Consider the following 14,286-nt stretch of genomic DNA (forward strand, 5'->3'; position numbering starts at 1 on the left):
GGTCACAGTCACATTGATTTCACGGTGTGGAGTCTGCGGCGTGATGGGGGCTGGCATTTTCTTGCAGGGCATGGTGCTGGAACTGATTTTTCATTTCCTGGAGGGCATTTTCCCTTTCTGAGTAAGACTGAGCTGGAGGGGCTGGAGTGAACTAGGTCCTCCTCTGCTGCAGGGAGAGCAGGGAGTGCCCTCCCACCCCTGTCTTCCCTTCCTCCCCTCTGCTTCTTTCCAGAGCACGTTCCTGGCAGGCCCAAGTGTACGAAGGGCCTGGGCTGGAAGGAAGTGCCAGGACAGTGGGCTTTTCCCTTCTCCTTTGGAAAGCACTAAAACACAACTATCTTGAAACATATACAAGTCATATGAAGACTTTCCATAGGTTTGACTCTGGCTCTGGTGCTGTGGGAAGAGCTGAACTTTGTAACTTTGTGCCTAAAGCCTTTTGAGGTGTCTGAAAAAAAAAATGGTATTCGTGTCTACACTGTTCTGCTGTAGGAGATGAGTTTACTGGTCGTCATACGTTTTCATGATGAGCATAACGCCTGGTGCATCACGAGGTCTCAGCAGCTCTCTGTGATATCACTGAAGGATTTGAGAAGAGACACTGGTCTTTTCTGGAAGTCCGTTAGATTCAGGCAGAAGGGGTACAGTCAGAATAGTGGCATGTGCCACTTCTGTCATTGCCAGAGAAATTCTGTCCATGCATCCAATTCTTTTCTACTTTTCAATTTAACTTAGCTCTATAGATCATTTTAAGGATGTGTTTTGCAACGAGTCCAGGAAAAATGGTGAAGGGGAGGACAATAATAAGAAAAGAAGGGCTCCCTGGGTGGCTCAGTCGGTTGAGTGGCTGACTTTGGCTCAGGTCATGATCCCAGGGTCCTGGGATTGAGCCCCGCATCGGGTGCTCTGCTCATCGGGGAGTCTGCTTCTCCCTCTCCCTCTGCTTGCTGCCTTGCATACTTGTACTCTCTCTCTGTCAAATAAATAACATCTTAAAAAAAGAAAAGAAAAGAAAAGAAAAGCTGCTGGTCTCGTTAGGCAATGAGACTGTGCAGAGCAGATAGGAAACAGCAGGAAAAACCAGCCTGGTGTAAACATGGAGACAGACTGTGGGGGTGTGGGTAGTCAGAGAAGAGAGTGGTTAGTGTCCTTTCATTGGAGAAGGCCTTGCCTAGGAAGGACGACACAGCTGAGCCTGAAGCCGTGGTGGGGTTGGAATAAATAGATTTGCTTTCCTTTACACTTGTGTCTGATTAGGATAAGATCATGTTCTTTCTTTTCCCATTCATACATTCATTTATTTATTTTTAAGTAGGCTCCATGCCCAGTGTGGAGCCCAATGTGGAGCTCAATGTGGAGCTTGATTGCATGACCCTGAGATCAAGGTCTGAGCTGATATCAAGAGTTGGATGCTTAACCGACTGAGCCACTCTTTTCCCTTTTAGCTGTGGGCTCTGCATGGATCCCTGCCCCATTCAGAGTCTCATCAGTACTGAGAAACATGAGAGAAGTCTCTGGATGTCTTCCCTTCCCTGCTCCCACTGTGGTTCCTTGCCTTACAATAGGCTCCTTCACATCATTCCTGCGTCACTGGCAGTGGTGTCCACAAGCAGTCCCCTCCTCTCATATTAGGAAACTGAGGTCTGGAGAAGTGAAACGATGAGTCTAGAGTTCCACCGTCTTGGGGAGCAATGTCCAGCCCACTAGGCAAACTCATACCATCAATGGCCTCTGACTTTGGTAGGCACCCTAGGGTCATGTTTAGATCAGGCTTGACTCCATCCCCAAAGAGCACAGGTGGTGAGAGGGGAAGGGGTGAGTTAAGAGACGTCATCATCAGACTGTAGAAGGCTCCCTGGATGATAATGATCACACAGGGCTCCCCCCGAGTGCCTTACAAAAGCGGAAAGTGGGAAGAACTTACACTGAGCCATTTAACAGATGGCAGAACTGAAGTACGCTCAGATCCGGGGACTTTCCAGGTGCTTTCTGAACACAAGACGCTGGCTGGAAATAGGACAGAGTCAGATACATGTAAACAGAATCTCCTTTTGTCTGAAGGCTCCTGTGATATCTTGCCCTGTTGTGCCTATGCCCTTCCATTCCATTCCTGAGAATATTCGAAGCACCTGTCACCCAAGGTTGTCCTAAAACGTCAGCATTTGAATTTATTTGTTATCATTGGTAGATTGTTCTGACCTAGCTTTGCCCTTTTCTTGTACTTCTCTTCTGTTCTGAATAGGAATTTATGCATAGGCTAAGGGATTATTTATAGATGCTACGATGAAGGTAAAACGGAAACCACAAAGCCTGCCGTTGCCGCATGAAGTGTGCCTCTGTGAACTGTCTGTGTACAGGTGTAAGGAGAGCATGGGGGAGGGGAGTTTCCTGATTGTATCTATGTCCCAAGGGAGCAGTTTAAATCCTCAGCCTCCATTTCTTATCAAGAACCCAGGAATTATGCGGCGCCTGGGTGCCTCAGTGGGTTAAGCCTCTGCCTTCGGCTTGGATCATGATCTCAGGGTCCTGGGATGGAGCCCCCACATCCGGCTGTCTGCTCAGCAGGGAGCCTGCTCCCCCCCCCCCCCCCCCGCCTCCCGCTTGCCTCTCTGCCTACTTGTGACCCCTTCTGTCAAATAAAAAATAAAAAAATAAATAAAGTCTTTAAAGGGAAAAAAAAAAAAAAAGAACCCAGGAATTCTTCCACGGATGGGTGGCATCCCCGACCACTAGAAATTGTGTAAAATACTGTGTGTGTGAGTGTGTGTGTGAATGTGCATTTTCTGTGAAGAGGGTTACAGGGCTTTCAGCAAAATCCTGAAGTGTTTGGAAAACAGGATTAGCATTATATGCAGACAGAGCACTCCCGAAGGGCTCTCCTGCTCGAAAATCATTCCCTTCCCTCAGCATTCTGGCTTTCATTATAAGAACAAATGTCCCTGGCTAAGCATTTATATTTAATACATTGCAGGAAAGAGGCATATACTATTTGGGACAAGTAATATTTTCACAGGCGAAGACTCAAACTAGTATAACTTATATTGTACTAAAAGTATTTAAACCAGTCAACTCTAGCAAGGATTCAATGTCCAAATGAAAAACTCCAGTCTAAAACCCAGTGGTGCCATTTCTAACCCACTGAAGATCGCTGGATGACCCTGGTCATCACGCCCGTCAACACGTTTTCCTCCACGTGTCGCGAAAGTGTTTGTTCCTCTTTGCTCCTTGATATCATTTATTCAAGGTCCGCGGTAAAGGAATTACATACACTAGATGCCACCCTCCCGTTTGCCCGTGATAAAGCCTAACCTTCAATTTATATGCTCAAGGTCACAGAGGGAGGAAGGGATAGAGCCAGGATTGGAATCATTCACAGGCTGAGTCTCGTGTCCACACTCTTTCCCCTAAGTGAATTCTGGCCAAGGGTGAAGGTTAGGGTTCCACAGGGTTCCATGGCTGAAAATGGAACGTTGGCAGAGGACAAGATACCCAGATGTGACTGGCTCTTAGCTGAAGACCATCGACTGCCTGAAGTCTCAGCAAACACGTGTGGACTCACCCAACCTCTTGTCACCACATTTCTCCTCGCTGGCATTTAGTGCATTTTAAATAACAGTTATTTAACATTAGGTGCTTTTGGGGACAAAACAGTAATTAAACACTTAATGTTATCTACTACTTCGTCAACAAACCTCTACTATTTTAACATCCTTAAAATTAAGACCGTTACCACGGGTTAAATAAAACAGGAAGTGGAGAACACAGGTGTAAATAAAGGATAGAAATAGTCTAATTTGCTGATTATTCTTGGTCTCATTCATATCGTTTGTGGTTTAATATTTTCCTGCCAGTTTATTGGTACCAGCTCTTAAGAGTTGCAATACTCAAACACATTTCTGTTATCGTTATCTCCAAGTATCATCGTTTAGGCCTGGGTGCCTAATTTTTTTTTTTTTCTGAAGAGGGCAAAAAATATATATAGATTTTTGGCTTTGCAGGACCTCCAGTGTGTGTCACAACTACTTAACTCTTCTGTGGCTGAGCAGCCATCATCAGTATGAACATGTATGCAGTGTAAGTGAATAAGACTGGCTGTGTTCCAATAACATTTTATTTATACAAAGAAAGACAGTAGGTCAGATTTAGCCTGTGGGTCACAGTTTGCTGACCCCTGTTTTAGGGGATAGATGGAATTCTAGGAACAATGAAGAAAACATTAGGAAAAATAATCAGAACATATGGAGAAAGGCTCATTTGAGAAAGGGTACGGTGTGGAGGTGTGGGGGTGTTACTTTCCCCATGTGGACATTTTTTACCCCAAATTTTATACATGACATGTTAGTTCATCCAGACATACACCATACAGTTGAGTAGAGCCTCTTCTATGTAGTATGTTGGAAGAGTGCTGAATTGGAAGCCAGGAAATCAGGCTCTGAATAATGTTCTGTCAATAACTTGCAATGTACATTGTGCTACTTCTCTCTGAGCAAAAAGGATAGTGGATTAGAGTGTCTCCACAGGTCTTTCTATTCTACCATCCTCTAATGCTATGATTTTCTTGTTAAGATTTCTAGAGAGAAATACAAAGTTAAAAAATATAGATTAAAATTATATGAAAAATTATATAAAAACCTGATGTAGAACTTACTGATTCCACTCACATAACCAACAAAGCCACGAGGGTCAACGAGTCAAAGAACATGATGCAAAGGACATGGCAAAGTGGCATCGGGTGAGAGGAACACATAGGTGCCCACCTGGAAGGCTCAGAATGAGGGGTTGGGCCTTCGAACATGGTGGAACCAGTGGACCCCTCTCTTGGCACACTTAGTATAATAGTTAAAGCTTCCTTGTGATTCTAGGAGATAATCGTGGACATTTTATGGAGAAGGGTCTGCCTTTGTGATGTTCAAAGTTGTAGAGCACCAAGAATCCCCCCCCCCCCACTGCCCCTCCCCCCATCTGCCACTGAGCAAAGCAGCCCATTTCCAAAGCCATTTGGAATCAAAGATGGCCACTCTGTTCTCAAAGAGTGGTGTTCAGGATAGATGATTGGTCTTTGGATGATGAATATTGAGCTGGATCTAAGAGGTCCTGTGGTTGGCAAATCAGATTCTGCAGAGACCCCTGTAGTAAAGGCTGTTGTGTGTGTGGAGTGTGGGTAAGCCTGAAAGACTCTACACCTGCCTCAACCAGAGCCCTGCACCCCCGGTTTTTATTTATTGCTATTAGACAAGTGCTGGTCCAACTATTTCATTATAAATAGGAAACCTGAGCCTTCGAAGGTAGCAGAGGTAGATGTGGCTGTTGCAGGGCATGGAAGGAGATTCTACTAGGTAAGTTCATATTCATCTTCTGGGGAAGACAAATTGCTTGGAGAGGAATGCACCCGGAGAAGTGCATACGAAGTCTCAGTTTCTCTCAAGTAATTCCTGGGTTTCTCGGTCTTAGGAGAAACATTCTCATAGCACCTCTCGGCAGAGATCCCTGATGGCTTTCTCCCAAGGACGCTGTGACTAATGAGGGTGTAGCAGAGATCCTCCGAGGAGTTCTGGTCAGCATTGTCCTGCTGGTCAAAGAAGAACCTGATCAAGTGTGGGCCTAGTGCCGTTCTCTTTATATGCTCCAGGCTCAACACAGACCCAACCCTGGCCAAAGTTTGTCTTCCATGACCATCTCTCCTCCACCCCCTGGCTGTTTTTCCTAAATGACTGCCCCTACCCCAACCTCTAGCCCAGACATCCAGAGAGCTCATGCTGTCCAGAGTATTCAGCCTACCCAGACATGTCCTCTCTGGTCCATGTTCCAGAGTGACCCCTGACTATCCCCCAGTCATACATATAATTCCCAAGTCTCAGGTCCTGAGGGCAGCCCATTCTTATATAAAAGAATAATCTGAGGCCACCTTCAGATGACTTCTTATGATATTTAACACTTATTCTAGAGATTTTGGCATTATTCAAAAAGGAAGCCCTCAAGAGAAGCTCCCAGGCAATGGAATCTCAGAAGGTAAAAAGCAAAGAAGCAAAGTCCAAGAGGGAGAGTCTGGATCTGGAACTGGGACTTGGTTTTTGAATCATGTCCCTGACTTCTTGTCAGCTATCTGACTTGGGGGAGAATATCACTTAATCTTTCGGTTTTCTCATTTGTACTACAGGAGAAATAATAGTTCCAGTCTGACAGGGTTGCTGTAACAGTGACATTAGCCACTACAGGCAAAGCTCCCAGCACACTGCCTAGCATCAACAAAAGACTCCATATATATTAGCTCCTTTCAGAAAGATGTACAACAGAGGTGGCTGATGCCACTGCCACCAGGCCCCGTACAGGGCCCTGGGCTAACAAGCACTGGCATCTAAGGTCCTTCTTTCATATCGAGGTTTGAAGGAGTCTTGGAGCCCAACTTCTGCCATCTGGGGTATCTGCCTTGCCACTGGCATCTCAGAAAAAGGCTCAGAGATGTGTCCATTACCTGCATGGGAGCAGATGACATTCTTTCATCTGGAGAAAGAAAATACAATCAATTTCAGGTCATGGGGAGATTTGAGGAGAGAGGGTGGAGAGTGGGGGGGAGGGTTGGACTCTAAGATAGGAGCAGTCGGAGACCCAAACAGCAGGGGAGCAGGTTATCATGACCTGCGACACATCCTTGGGGAGTGACAGGACCATCTAAAGAAACAGCAGAGCTGTGCGGGCTGAGAGTCTGAGTGGAGGGAGACCCATTTGGTGGGGCTTTGGAAGAGAAACCACACTTCCCTCCATCCCCTCACCCTGCCCTCCCTCCTGCAAAATTCATTGCACATCTACCCTGTGCCAGGCACTGTGGAGACAAAGAAAAATCAGAAACAGTTCTTCTCCTCCGAGGGGCTCACAGGCTAGCATAGGCAGTACACAAGGACCCCACGGATCCATAGTGCAAAAGAGGACTGTCTGTCTGCTGCAGGCGACAGGGGATGGTAGGTGTGCGGGGCCAGTGCTCAGGAAAAGCTCAAGGGAACGAAATTCTTAAATTGAGCAATCCCATTCCTGAATTTGCTAGCAGAGACACACAAAAGCAGGCCAGTTTTTCAAAAGCCAGTTTATTTAAAAGCAACTGGCTCTAGTCTCTCAGCAAAGACACAAACGGACATACTCGCTAAACCCTCGCAAACACACCAACTCAATAAGCCAACGTAAGCTTTCATATGGAAGACCCACACAGGAGGTGGGTGTGCCCCTGCAGGCCCTCTAGTTTATTATATTACGGGTTTACCTTCCCCAAGGACTGACATCCCAGATTCTCACATCTCCATAAATTCCCATGGCCATCTACGACGTCCCTGAGTATCACTATAAGGAACGTCTGTGAGATTTACCATTAGATGTCTTTCTTCCTTCTCTTTCTTCCTTCTTCTTCTTCCTCCCTCCCTCCCTCTCTCTTCTTTCTTTCTTTCTTTCTTTCTTTCTTTCTTTCTTTCTTTCTTTCTTTCTTTCTTTCTTTCTCTCTTTCTTTCAGAGATAGTAGTACAAGCTGGAGAGAGAGGCAGAGGGAGAGGGAGAAGCAGACTCCGCACTGGGCAGCCCATGTGGGGCTCCATCCCAGGACTCTGGGATCATGACCTGAGCTGAAGGCAAACACTTAACATACTGAGCCAGCCAGGCGTCCCTAAAGGTTTTGTTTCAACCATGTTTTGCTCTGATGGAGATTGGGGTTTCCTGGGATCCACGATTCCCGGAGGAGACGTTAGGGGTGGGAGGGTCAGATTATTCCCTCACACACTTGACAGAGCTAGTTTGCAAGACTCAGAGTGAATGAATTAGGCTCTGCTCTTTAGACCCAGGAAGGCAGAGGCAAAACTCCACCCCTTTTCTTCTTTACAAACACAGTGGGCTGTCCTCGCCTATACTTCCTTTCTCTCTTTCTTACATGTGTTGCTATTCAGCACCCTCTCCTTCTCGAAGTCCTTCCTAGCTGCAGTACTCTTCTGTCTCCAGAGACCACCGCCTCACCTCCTAAGTGATCTTCCAGCATCCACTCTTGCCACGCATGAGTCCAGCATGTTCTCTACACAGCAACCCACGCTGCATCTTTTCATGCAAAGGACGTCATACTGGCCCCTAGTTTAAAGGCCCTCAATACTTCTGCAGTTTTCAAGACAAAAACCCCAATCTTAAGCTTGCCCACAAGAGCCTGCCCCTCCCGGTTGCTCTCTGCGCCCCTCCACCTTTCCAGTTATTGTTTCCAGTTCACTCCTCTGGCCTCCAGACGTTAGGGAGGGACACAGAGATCAGTAGCCAGTTCCTGCTTTGATGAGCTCACAGTCCCGTGGAGAGAGAGAAAAGCAACTGGATGAGTGACACAGATTCATGTGTAAGTATGACACTGGAAGGATGCCCAAGGAGCTTGCAAAGCCCAGAGAAGGGACAGTGTGGAAATGTAAGTCTGTCCAAAGTAGAAAAGATGAGAAAGCAATGACTTACTCTCCTCTGAGGAATCTGGCTTTGCTTTACAAATATGTCCTTTTTTCCTGAAAAAAGAAAAGGAAGGAAAATTGGTGGTTTCAATATTCTGAAACTCTCCGAGAAAATGACACTGAACTCTAAAACCTTATCTTTAAGCCTTTCATTTGTTAAAGTTATACCTCATTTAGCGTCATGGAAAACGAAGATGGATAAAAGGAAATATGAAAGATAAGACCGGTAGAAATCTCCACCTGTGTGTGTGTGTGTGTGTGTATGTGTCCTCCCTTCTCCCCTTTCTGGGCTGAGGTAGAATTGATTTATAAATGGAGAACCAATGGTGACATCATTGGTAACTATTTGGGGGGATTTTTTTCTAACAAAATATCAATTTCTTTTATATCATGTGACATAAGGAGTCAAGGTTATTTCCAATTCCAACCCCAGGCCCCCTCTCTGATCTCTAAGCAAGCAAGCAAGCAAGCAAGCAAGCAAACACAGCCCATGTGAGCACAGGGGTAACTATTCTGTAGAAATGAGTCCTCCAGAGGAACAGTCTGGATATAAAGGAAGCTCATTATCACCTCAGGAGACAATGTCATGTGCGCCAAGCAGCATGACCATAGGTCTCACTTGGCTTAGGGAGTCTAGTTAATGTCCTTACTAGTCACTTCGGGACCCTGAACTATTTTTAGCATGTCTTTCACTCTCAACACTTTCCCACTGTGGTGGATGACTTGAATGATGACCCCGGCTGTGAGTTCTCTGTGCAAGGGACAGAACCGTGCGCTTCCATACATGGAGTCTGGCCCTTGCCCTGTGAGGAAGCGGTCCCTTCTCTCCACTGGAGCCAATTTCATCCTTGCTTCTGAGGCTTTCCAGTTCAAGGACCACCATCAAGACTATTGTTCCTGTTTCTCACCAGGCTCCAATTATCACTTCCCTGACTGACTCTCAGATGAGCGTCTGGGGAGTCACAGGCTTCCCCTGTGGCCACAGACAGTGGGCAGTTACAGGTGATTTACAGTAAATACCACATTGAAACCACACTTAGGGAAATAACTCTTGAAAACGATTCTCACTCACCATGGAAGGCAGAAACACCCTTGGGCAACACAGCCGCAGCATCTGAAATAACCGAGAGATGACACAAAGCATGCTGGTTTCTACAGCTTGAGTAGGGGGACTCCCTTCCTTTTGCCAGTTCTGTGAAAAACCCTTTTTCCTCCCCACAACCCCAAAGACAGCATTTATTCTAGAGGACTTGGACACATCTATCATGCTACAATGACTCCTTCCTCGTGGGACATTAATTGCCCCTTAGGAAATGTGAAGACGTTGCTTATCAACTCCTAATGGGGGAAGGAACTTTCTGTTCTAGTGTAGGATGGAATTCATTTGTTCACATCCTACACTAGAGCTTCATAAAGTTGGGGACCCTATAGACTTATCTTGTTCAACTCCGGCAAAGATCACCAGCTTGTGCCAGAGTGTCTGGTAAATCTATTTTCAATAAATCCTTGATAAATGAACAAGTAGCTGAGGACAGAGCAACTCTAACTGACTCAGGTCATCATATCTGCCTCTTTGACCCAAGGGGCAGGTCAATTAACAGGACTTGGGATCTCTTTTGTGGCAGGCAGAAAAGGTCCGATCTTTCTGCGGTCAGGCATTCAATCTGAGGTCTATCATGCCGGGCATCTTTCTGAACTTGAGTCATAGTTGAATATGAAAGCCTTCCATGTCCCTATAACACTATGTAAAAGCATCTGTGAAAATACCACCCAGAAATATCCCTCCCAGTGAGCTTCCCAGGGAGTTCCCTTGCAAAGAGCTCTGAAGGAGAGGTCATAGGCCCTGGCATGGTGGAGTGTTCTGATAGCTACAGGGGCTCCCAGAGTTTGAGGACTGAAAGGCATGGCTCCTCTTTGTGCTACTTTAGATAGAAACTGTAGTTTCTATCTCCTGTTTCTGTGGCTAAAGAAACACAAGGAAACCACTGAACCTCGTTAGTGCTGGATTCTCTGAGGAGAGTCAGGTGATGAAAACAGATAGCCAATTTTGAATTACTGATTGGACCAGGATCTCTGGAAAACTTGAGCCACAGTTTCTTTGTCATAAAATAAGGATGCTTACATGGCTTACCCACATTGTAAGGGTCACGTAAAGTTAAATTCAGGCAAAAACTGTTTTTAAGCTGGTTATTTGTTCCATGCAATTTTTTTGCCCCGTATTCTTGCATTTCAACTCGGATGTTTTGGTTTGGGGTGCATTCTGCGGGATACCAGATGCATCTCTATGATAGCAATTCCAGGTTCTTCTCTCTTAATGCAAAGCTTCCCTGGCCCTGTAGTCCACCCAGTCTCTCCCTTGTTATAAGGCCCATGACCGCTCTGGTCTCTTTCATCATTTGCATTGTATGCGTTCATACATGTCTAGGGATGTCCCCCAAATATATGATCCTTCGCTTGCCCTGAAGACATGTACCGTGTTGGGGGATCTCTGTCTCCCCAACTCCTGACACAAACTTTGGCTCAGTGGTTGCTTTTTAATTTAATTGATATTCTTTCAAGAGCTTCTCCTGAAACCATGGGAAAAAGGAAAATAATTCTATAGGCCACAGAACACCCAGCTTTGCCACTCTTGGGAATTCTTGGACCGTAAGACCCTAGTTCCATAGTCTACTGATTCCCTGGCACTCAAAGGGACTAGTCAGAAAGTCTTGGTTTAACAGCATCAGGGTAATTGCAAGAGTCTCTTTCCATAAACCTTTCAATGATCATGATGATGTGGGAGATGTGGTCACCTCAGAAATAGAAACATAGAGTTTAAAAAGGAACGGTCAGGATGGAGCTGGAGCGCAAAGATACTTGAACTAAATGAACAGAGATAGCAGGAACTAGCAGTCTTATTTCTGGTTGCTGGGGGTTACACTAGGCTCCTAGCAAAATGGCACCTCTCCTGTCCAAGGTTCAAAGTGTTTTTGTCTTTTGTCTTGTCTTCACATTTACTGTAATTTACAACTGCTGCTGGGCAAAGCAGCATGTTCCATTGTGGTATATGTGAAGTCTAGGACCTGACAGACTTGACTCTTAATAGGCAAAGGCCGGGAGAAGTTTTGTTGGAAATGTTCTCACCTGGGTGTCCTCTCTCTGAAGCTTTGGTTTTTTGGAGCCCAGGGTATTTCTTGAGTGTTCTGCTGCCTCCTAAAATCCAACATAATCAGGAATGAGCTAAGTTCTTCCTTTTCGGGCTTCCTCCCTCAGTTCCCAATTTTTCCAACTTTTTGTCATTTCTTCCATTTGTGTGTCACCTCAGCTTACACCTGTTCCTCTCAGATCTGTTCACATCTTCTCTTTAATAAACATGGCAACCTTTTATCTGATGGTTCTTCCATTGCCATGGCAACAGCCCACCAACATTCTCCGACAACCTCCACACACAACTGGTCCTAAATCATTTGTTCCCACATGGCTGGGATTGCTCATGATGACCACGAGACTATCAGTGAATGGAGAGGCCTAGCCACTGGTGCAGTCTTTGGGATGGTGCACAGGGATGGGGAAGGGTACTGCCTGTCTCGTGTAAGTCATCATTTTTCACAGCACTAAGACAAAGAACATGGGATAAGAGGAGAAGAAAGGACTAGATAAAGAAAATAAATCTGTTCCTTGCTCAGGTTGGGTTTCTGATAACCATTTTTCTCACTTGTGGGGATTTGAGAATACAGAGAAAAAGAAACTAAACATTAAATATTACTGGGGCACCTGGGTGACAGTCTGTTGGGTGTCTGCCTTTGGCTCAGGTCATGATCCCAGGGTCCTGGGATCGAGCCCTGCATCAGGCTCCCTGCTCCCCTGGAAAGCCTGCTTCTCCCTCTCCCTCTCCCACTCCCCCTGCTTGTGTTCCCCCTCTTGCTGTGTCTCTCTCTAATAAAATCTTTTAAAAAATAAGGAAAATGTATCTAATGTTGTCAATAGTTATAGCTGTGATTTACCATTTTATTTATACTTTATATATTTTTCAATGTTTCTACAGCTAACATGTATTGATGTCCTAATCCTTCTCCTGCACACCAAAATTCTAAAAAAGAAAAAAAATCCTACAAATGTCATAAAAATCATGACTTTCTCAGTCACATTATACCTGTATTTTGTTTAATTTTCCTTTTCAAGACAGTGATTTCTGCACATTTCCAATCATTCATCAAACTCTTTTTTGAGTGCCTACTCTTTGTTAGAAATAATGCCAGGAAACAGGAATTCAAAGATGACTAAGAAACAGTCTCTACGTTTAAGGAAGTCACACATAGATATGAGAATAAGGATTTATAAGCTGATGACATGCCCTAGCTGCAGATGGCTCAAGGCCTGTGAGGAACCAGGGAGGAGTTTTAGGAAACACTGGGTTTCAGGGAGGGGCAGGACACATCCCATGGGCTCACCAAGCCTCCTTTTGGCAGGTGGCATTTTGAGTGCTGTGTCTTTGCTCCCAGTGGCAGGAACTCAGCCTTGGAATGCCGAATGTAATCCTTAAAAATCTTTCCCTCTCCCTGTCCCATTGAGTTCATCCTCTCTAGACCAGCTCACCAGGGATTCTCTTGTTTTGGATGGTACTAATTTTTATAATGACTGCTTTGATGTTAATGAAGATGATGGTTCCCCAAAACGATAGCTTATTATTATTGAACCTTACTGTAAGGCACTGTGCTAGCATCACACACACTAGAAACTGCCAAGATAGGCATTGTATTAACATGTCCTCTTAAAATTTGGAAACTGAGTTCTAGAAAAAGTCAAATTCTTGACCGATTTTAATGAACTTTGCTTACCCTTCGCAGGGAATGTATACAGGAAGAGGCCTCACTGTGGGCAGAAGCTTGTTATTTATTTTGAACTAAAATAGTAATTAAAGGAGTAGTGATGTCTTTCAGCTCCCTACAGGCATTAGGAACTCAGGAGACCTCCCTGCACCCAGCCCCAGAGCCCCGCCAGCCCCCTGAAAGTGTTCCTTTCTGAAGTCAGAGTTTACTGGATTGACCTCCCTTGAGAAAGTCCTTCTGCCTTTTAGGAGTTCTCCACCAGCTGCTGGCTCACTCTGATTCTGGGGAGAAGGCCAGTTCTATAAGGAGTTGAACTTAGTGTATGGCCATCAGTAGGAATGTAATTTTTTTCAGTTCTTTACCCAGTTGCCTCCCCTCACCCAAGGACTTCTTTTTCTCTTTCTGGCTGCAATGCTCTGTCCCATCTCCCCTGCCTTCCTCTGGAGAGTCGGAACTCACCTGTTTTCCCCCAGCGGAGCGTTCCCCATTCTCTCCGTTCTCCCGGGTGACTTCCCCTCAGCCAGCCTGGTGCTCTAATGGGGTCAGCTCTGGACTTACCGCGTGTTGCTCTGGCCACTGGTGCTGAGAGCTGAAAGAAGAACAGTACCTCCCTGCAGCAGGAGGAGGACCCCAGGGGGAGGAGAGTCAGAGGTGCAGGCAAGCACTCACGCGTGCACAACTTCCTAAAATGTCAGAGCCCCTAAAGGGGAACAATTGTTGCGGCCCCAAGATATGCCTCTTCAGCATATTGATTATTTTAAGTTGGCTTCTTTAAAAAAACTTCAGATATAAAACAAGGTCTGAAAATCAAATAGAAATTACCTTGCTTTAAGAGACTTTTTCGTTGACAAGGGAAATCTCCACGTGTAAGGCTATCAGGAAGAGGGAACTCTAAGTCTCCAGAAAAGGTTGTAAGACAGAAGGCAATTAAATTGGCCTAATAGCATGACCCTTGTTTACTCTGCTTTTTCCTCCCACAACAGACCCTCCAGCCCCAACACCTTTTGTCTTTAACTGAAGATGAT

At 45.5% G+C, this 14,286-nt stretch overlaps 1 protein-coding gene across 2 annotated transcripts; it reads right to left on the reverse strand.

Annotated features, from left to right (window-relative positions):
* Positions 1 to 3,667: 3,667 nt before the first annotated feature.
* Positions 3,668 to 13,920, reverse strand: GCSAM (germinal center associated signaling and motility). 2 transcript variants are annotated; one of them, XM_082686896.1, is made up of 6 exons: positions 13,721 to 13,920; positions 11,577 to 11,645; positions 9,526 to 9,567; positions 8,461 to 8,507; positions 6,473 to 6,501; positions 3,668 to 5,569 (listed from the first exon to the last, which is right to left on the reverse strand). In XM_082686896.1, the coding sequence occupies exons 1-6, from the start codon at positions 13,747 to 13,749 to the stop codon at positions 5,333 to 5,335; spliced, it is 453 nt and encodes a 150-aa protein (XP_082543022.1). In that variant the 5' UTR covers positions 13,750 to 13,920; the 3' UTR covers positions 3,668 to 5,332. The 2 variants fall into 2 exon arrangements, with proteins under 2 accessions (XP_082543022.1, XP_082543023.1); XM_082686897.1 differs by having other exon boundaries at positions 3,670 to 5,566; positions 13,721 to 13,889.
* Between the last annotated feature and the right edge of the window lie 366 nt (positions 13,921 to 14,286).

The sequence above is a fragment of the Mustela nivalis genome, assembly GCF_964662115.1.
Source record: "Mustela nivalis genome assembly, chromosome: 1".
Lineage (NCBI taxonomy): Eukaryota > Metazoa > Chordata > Mammalia > Carnivora > Mustelidae > Mustela > Mustela nivalis.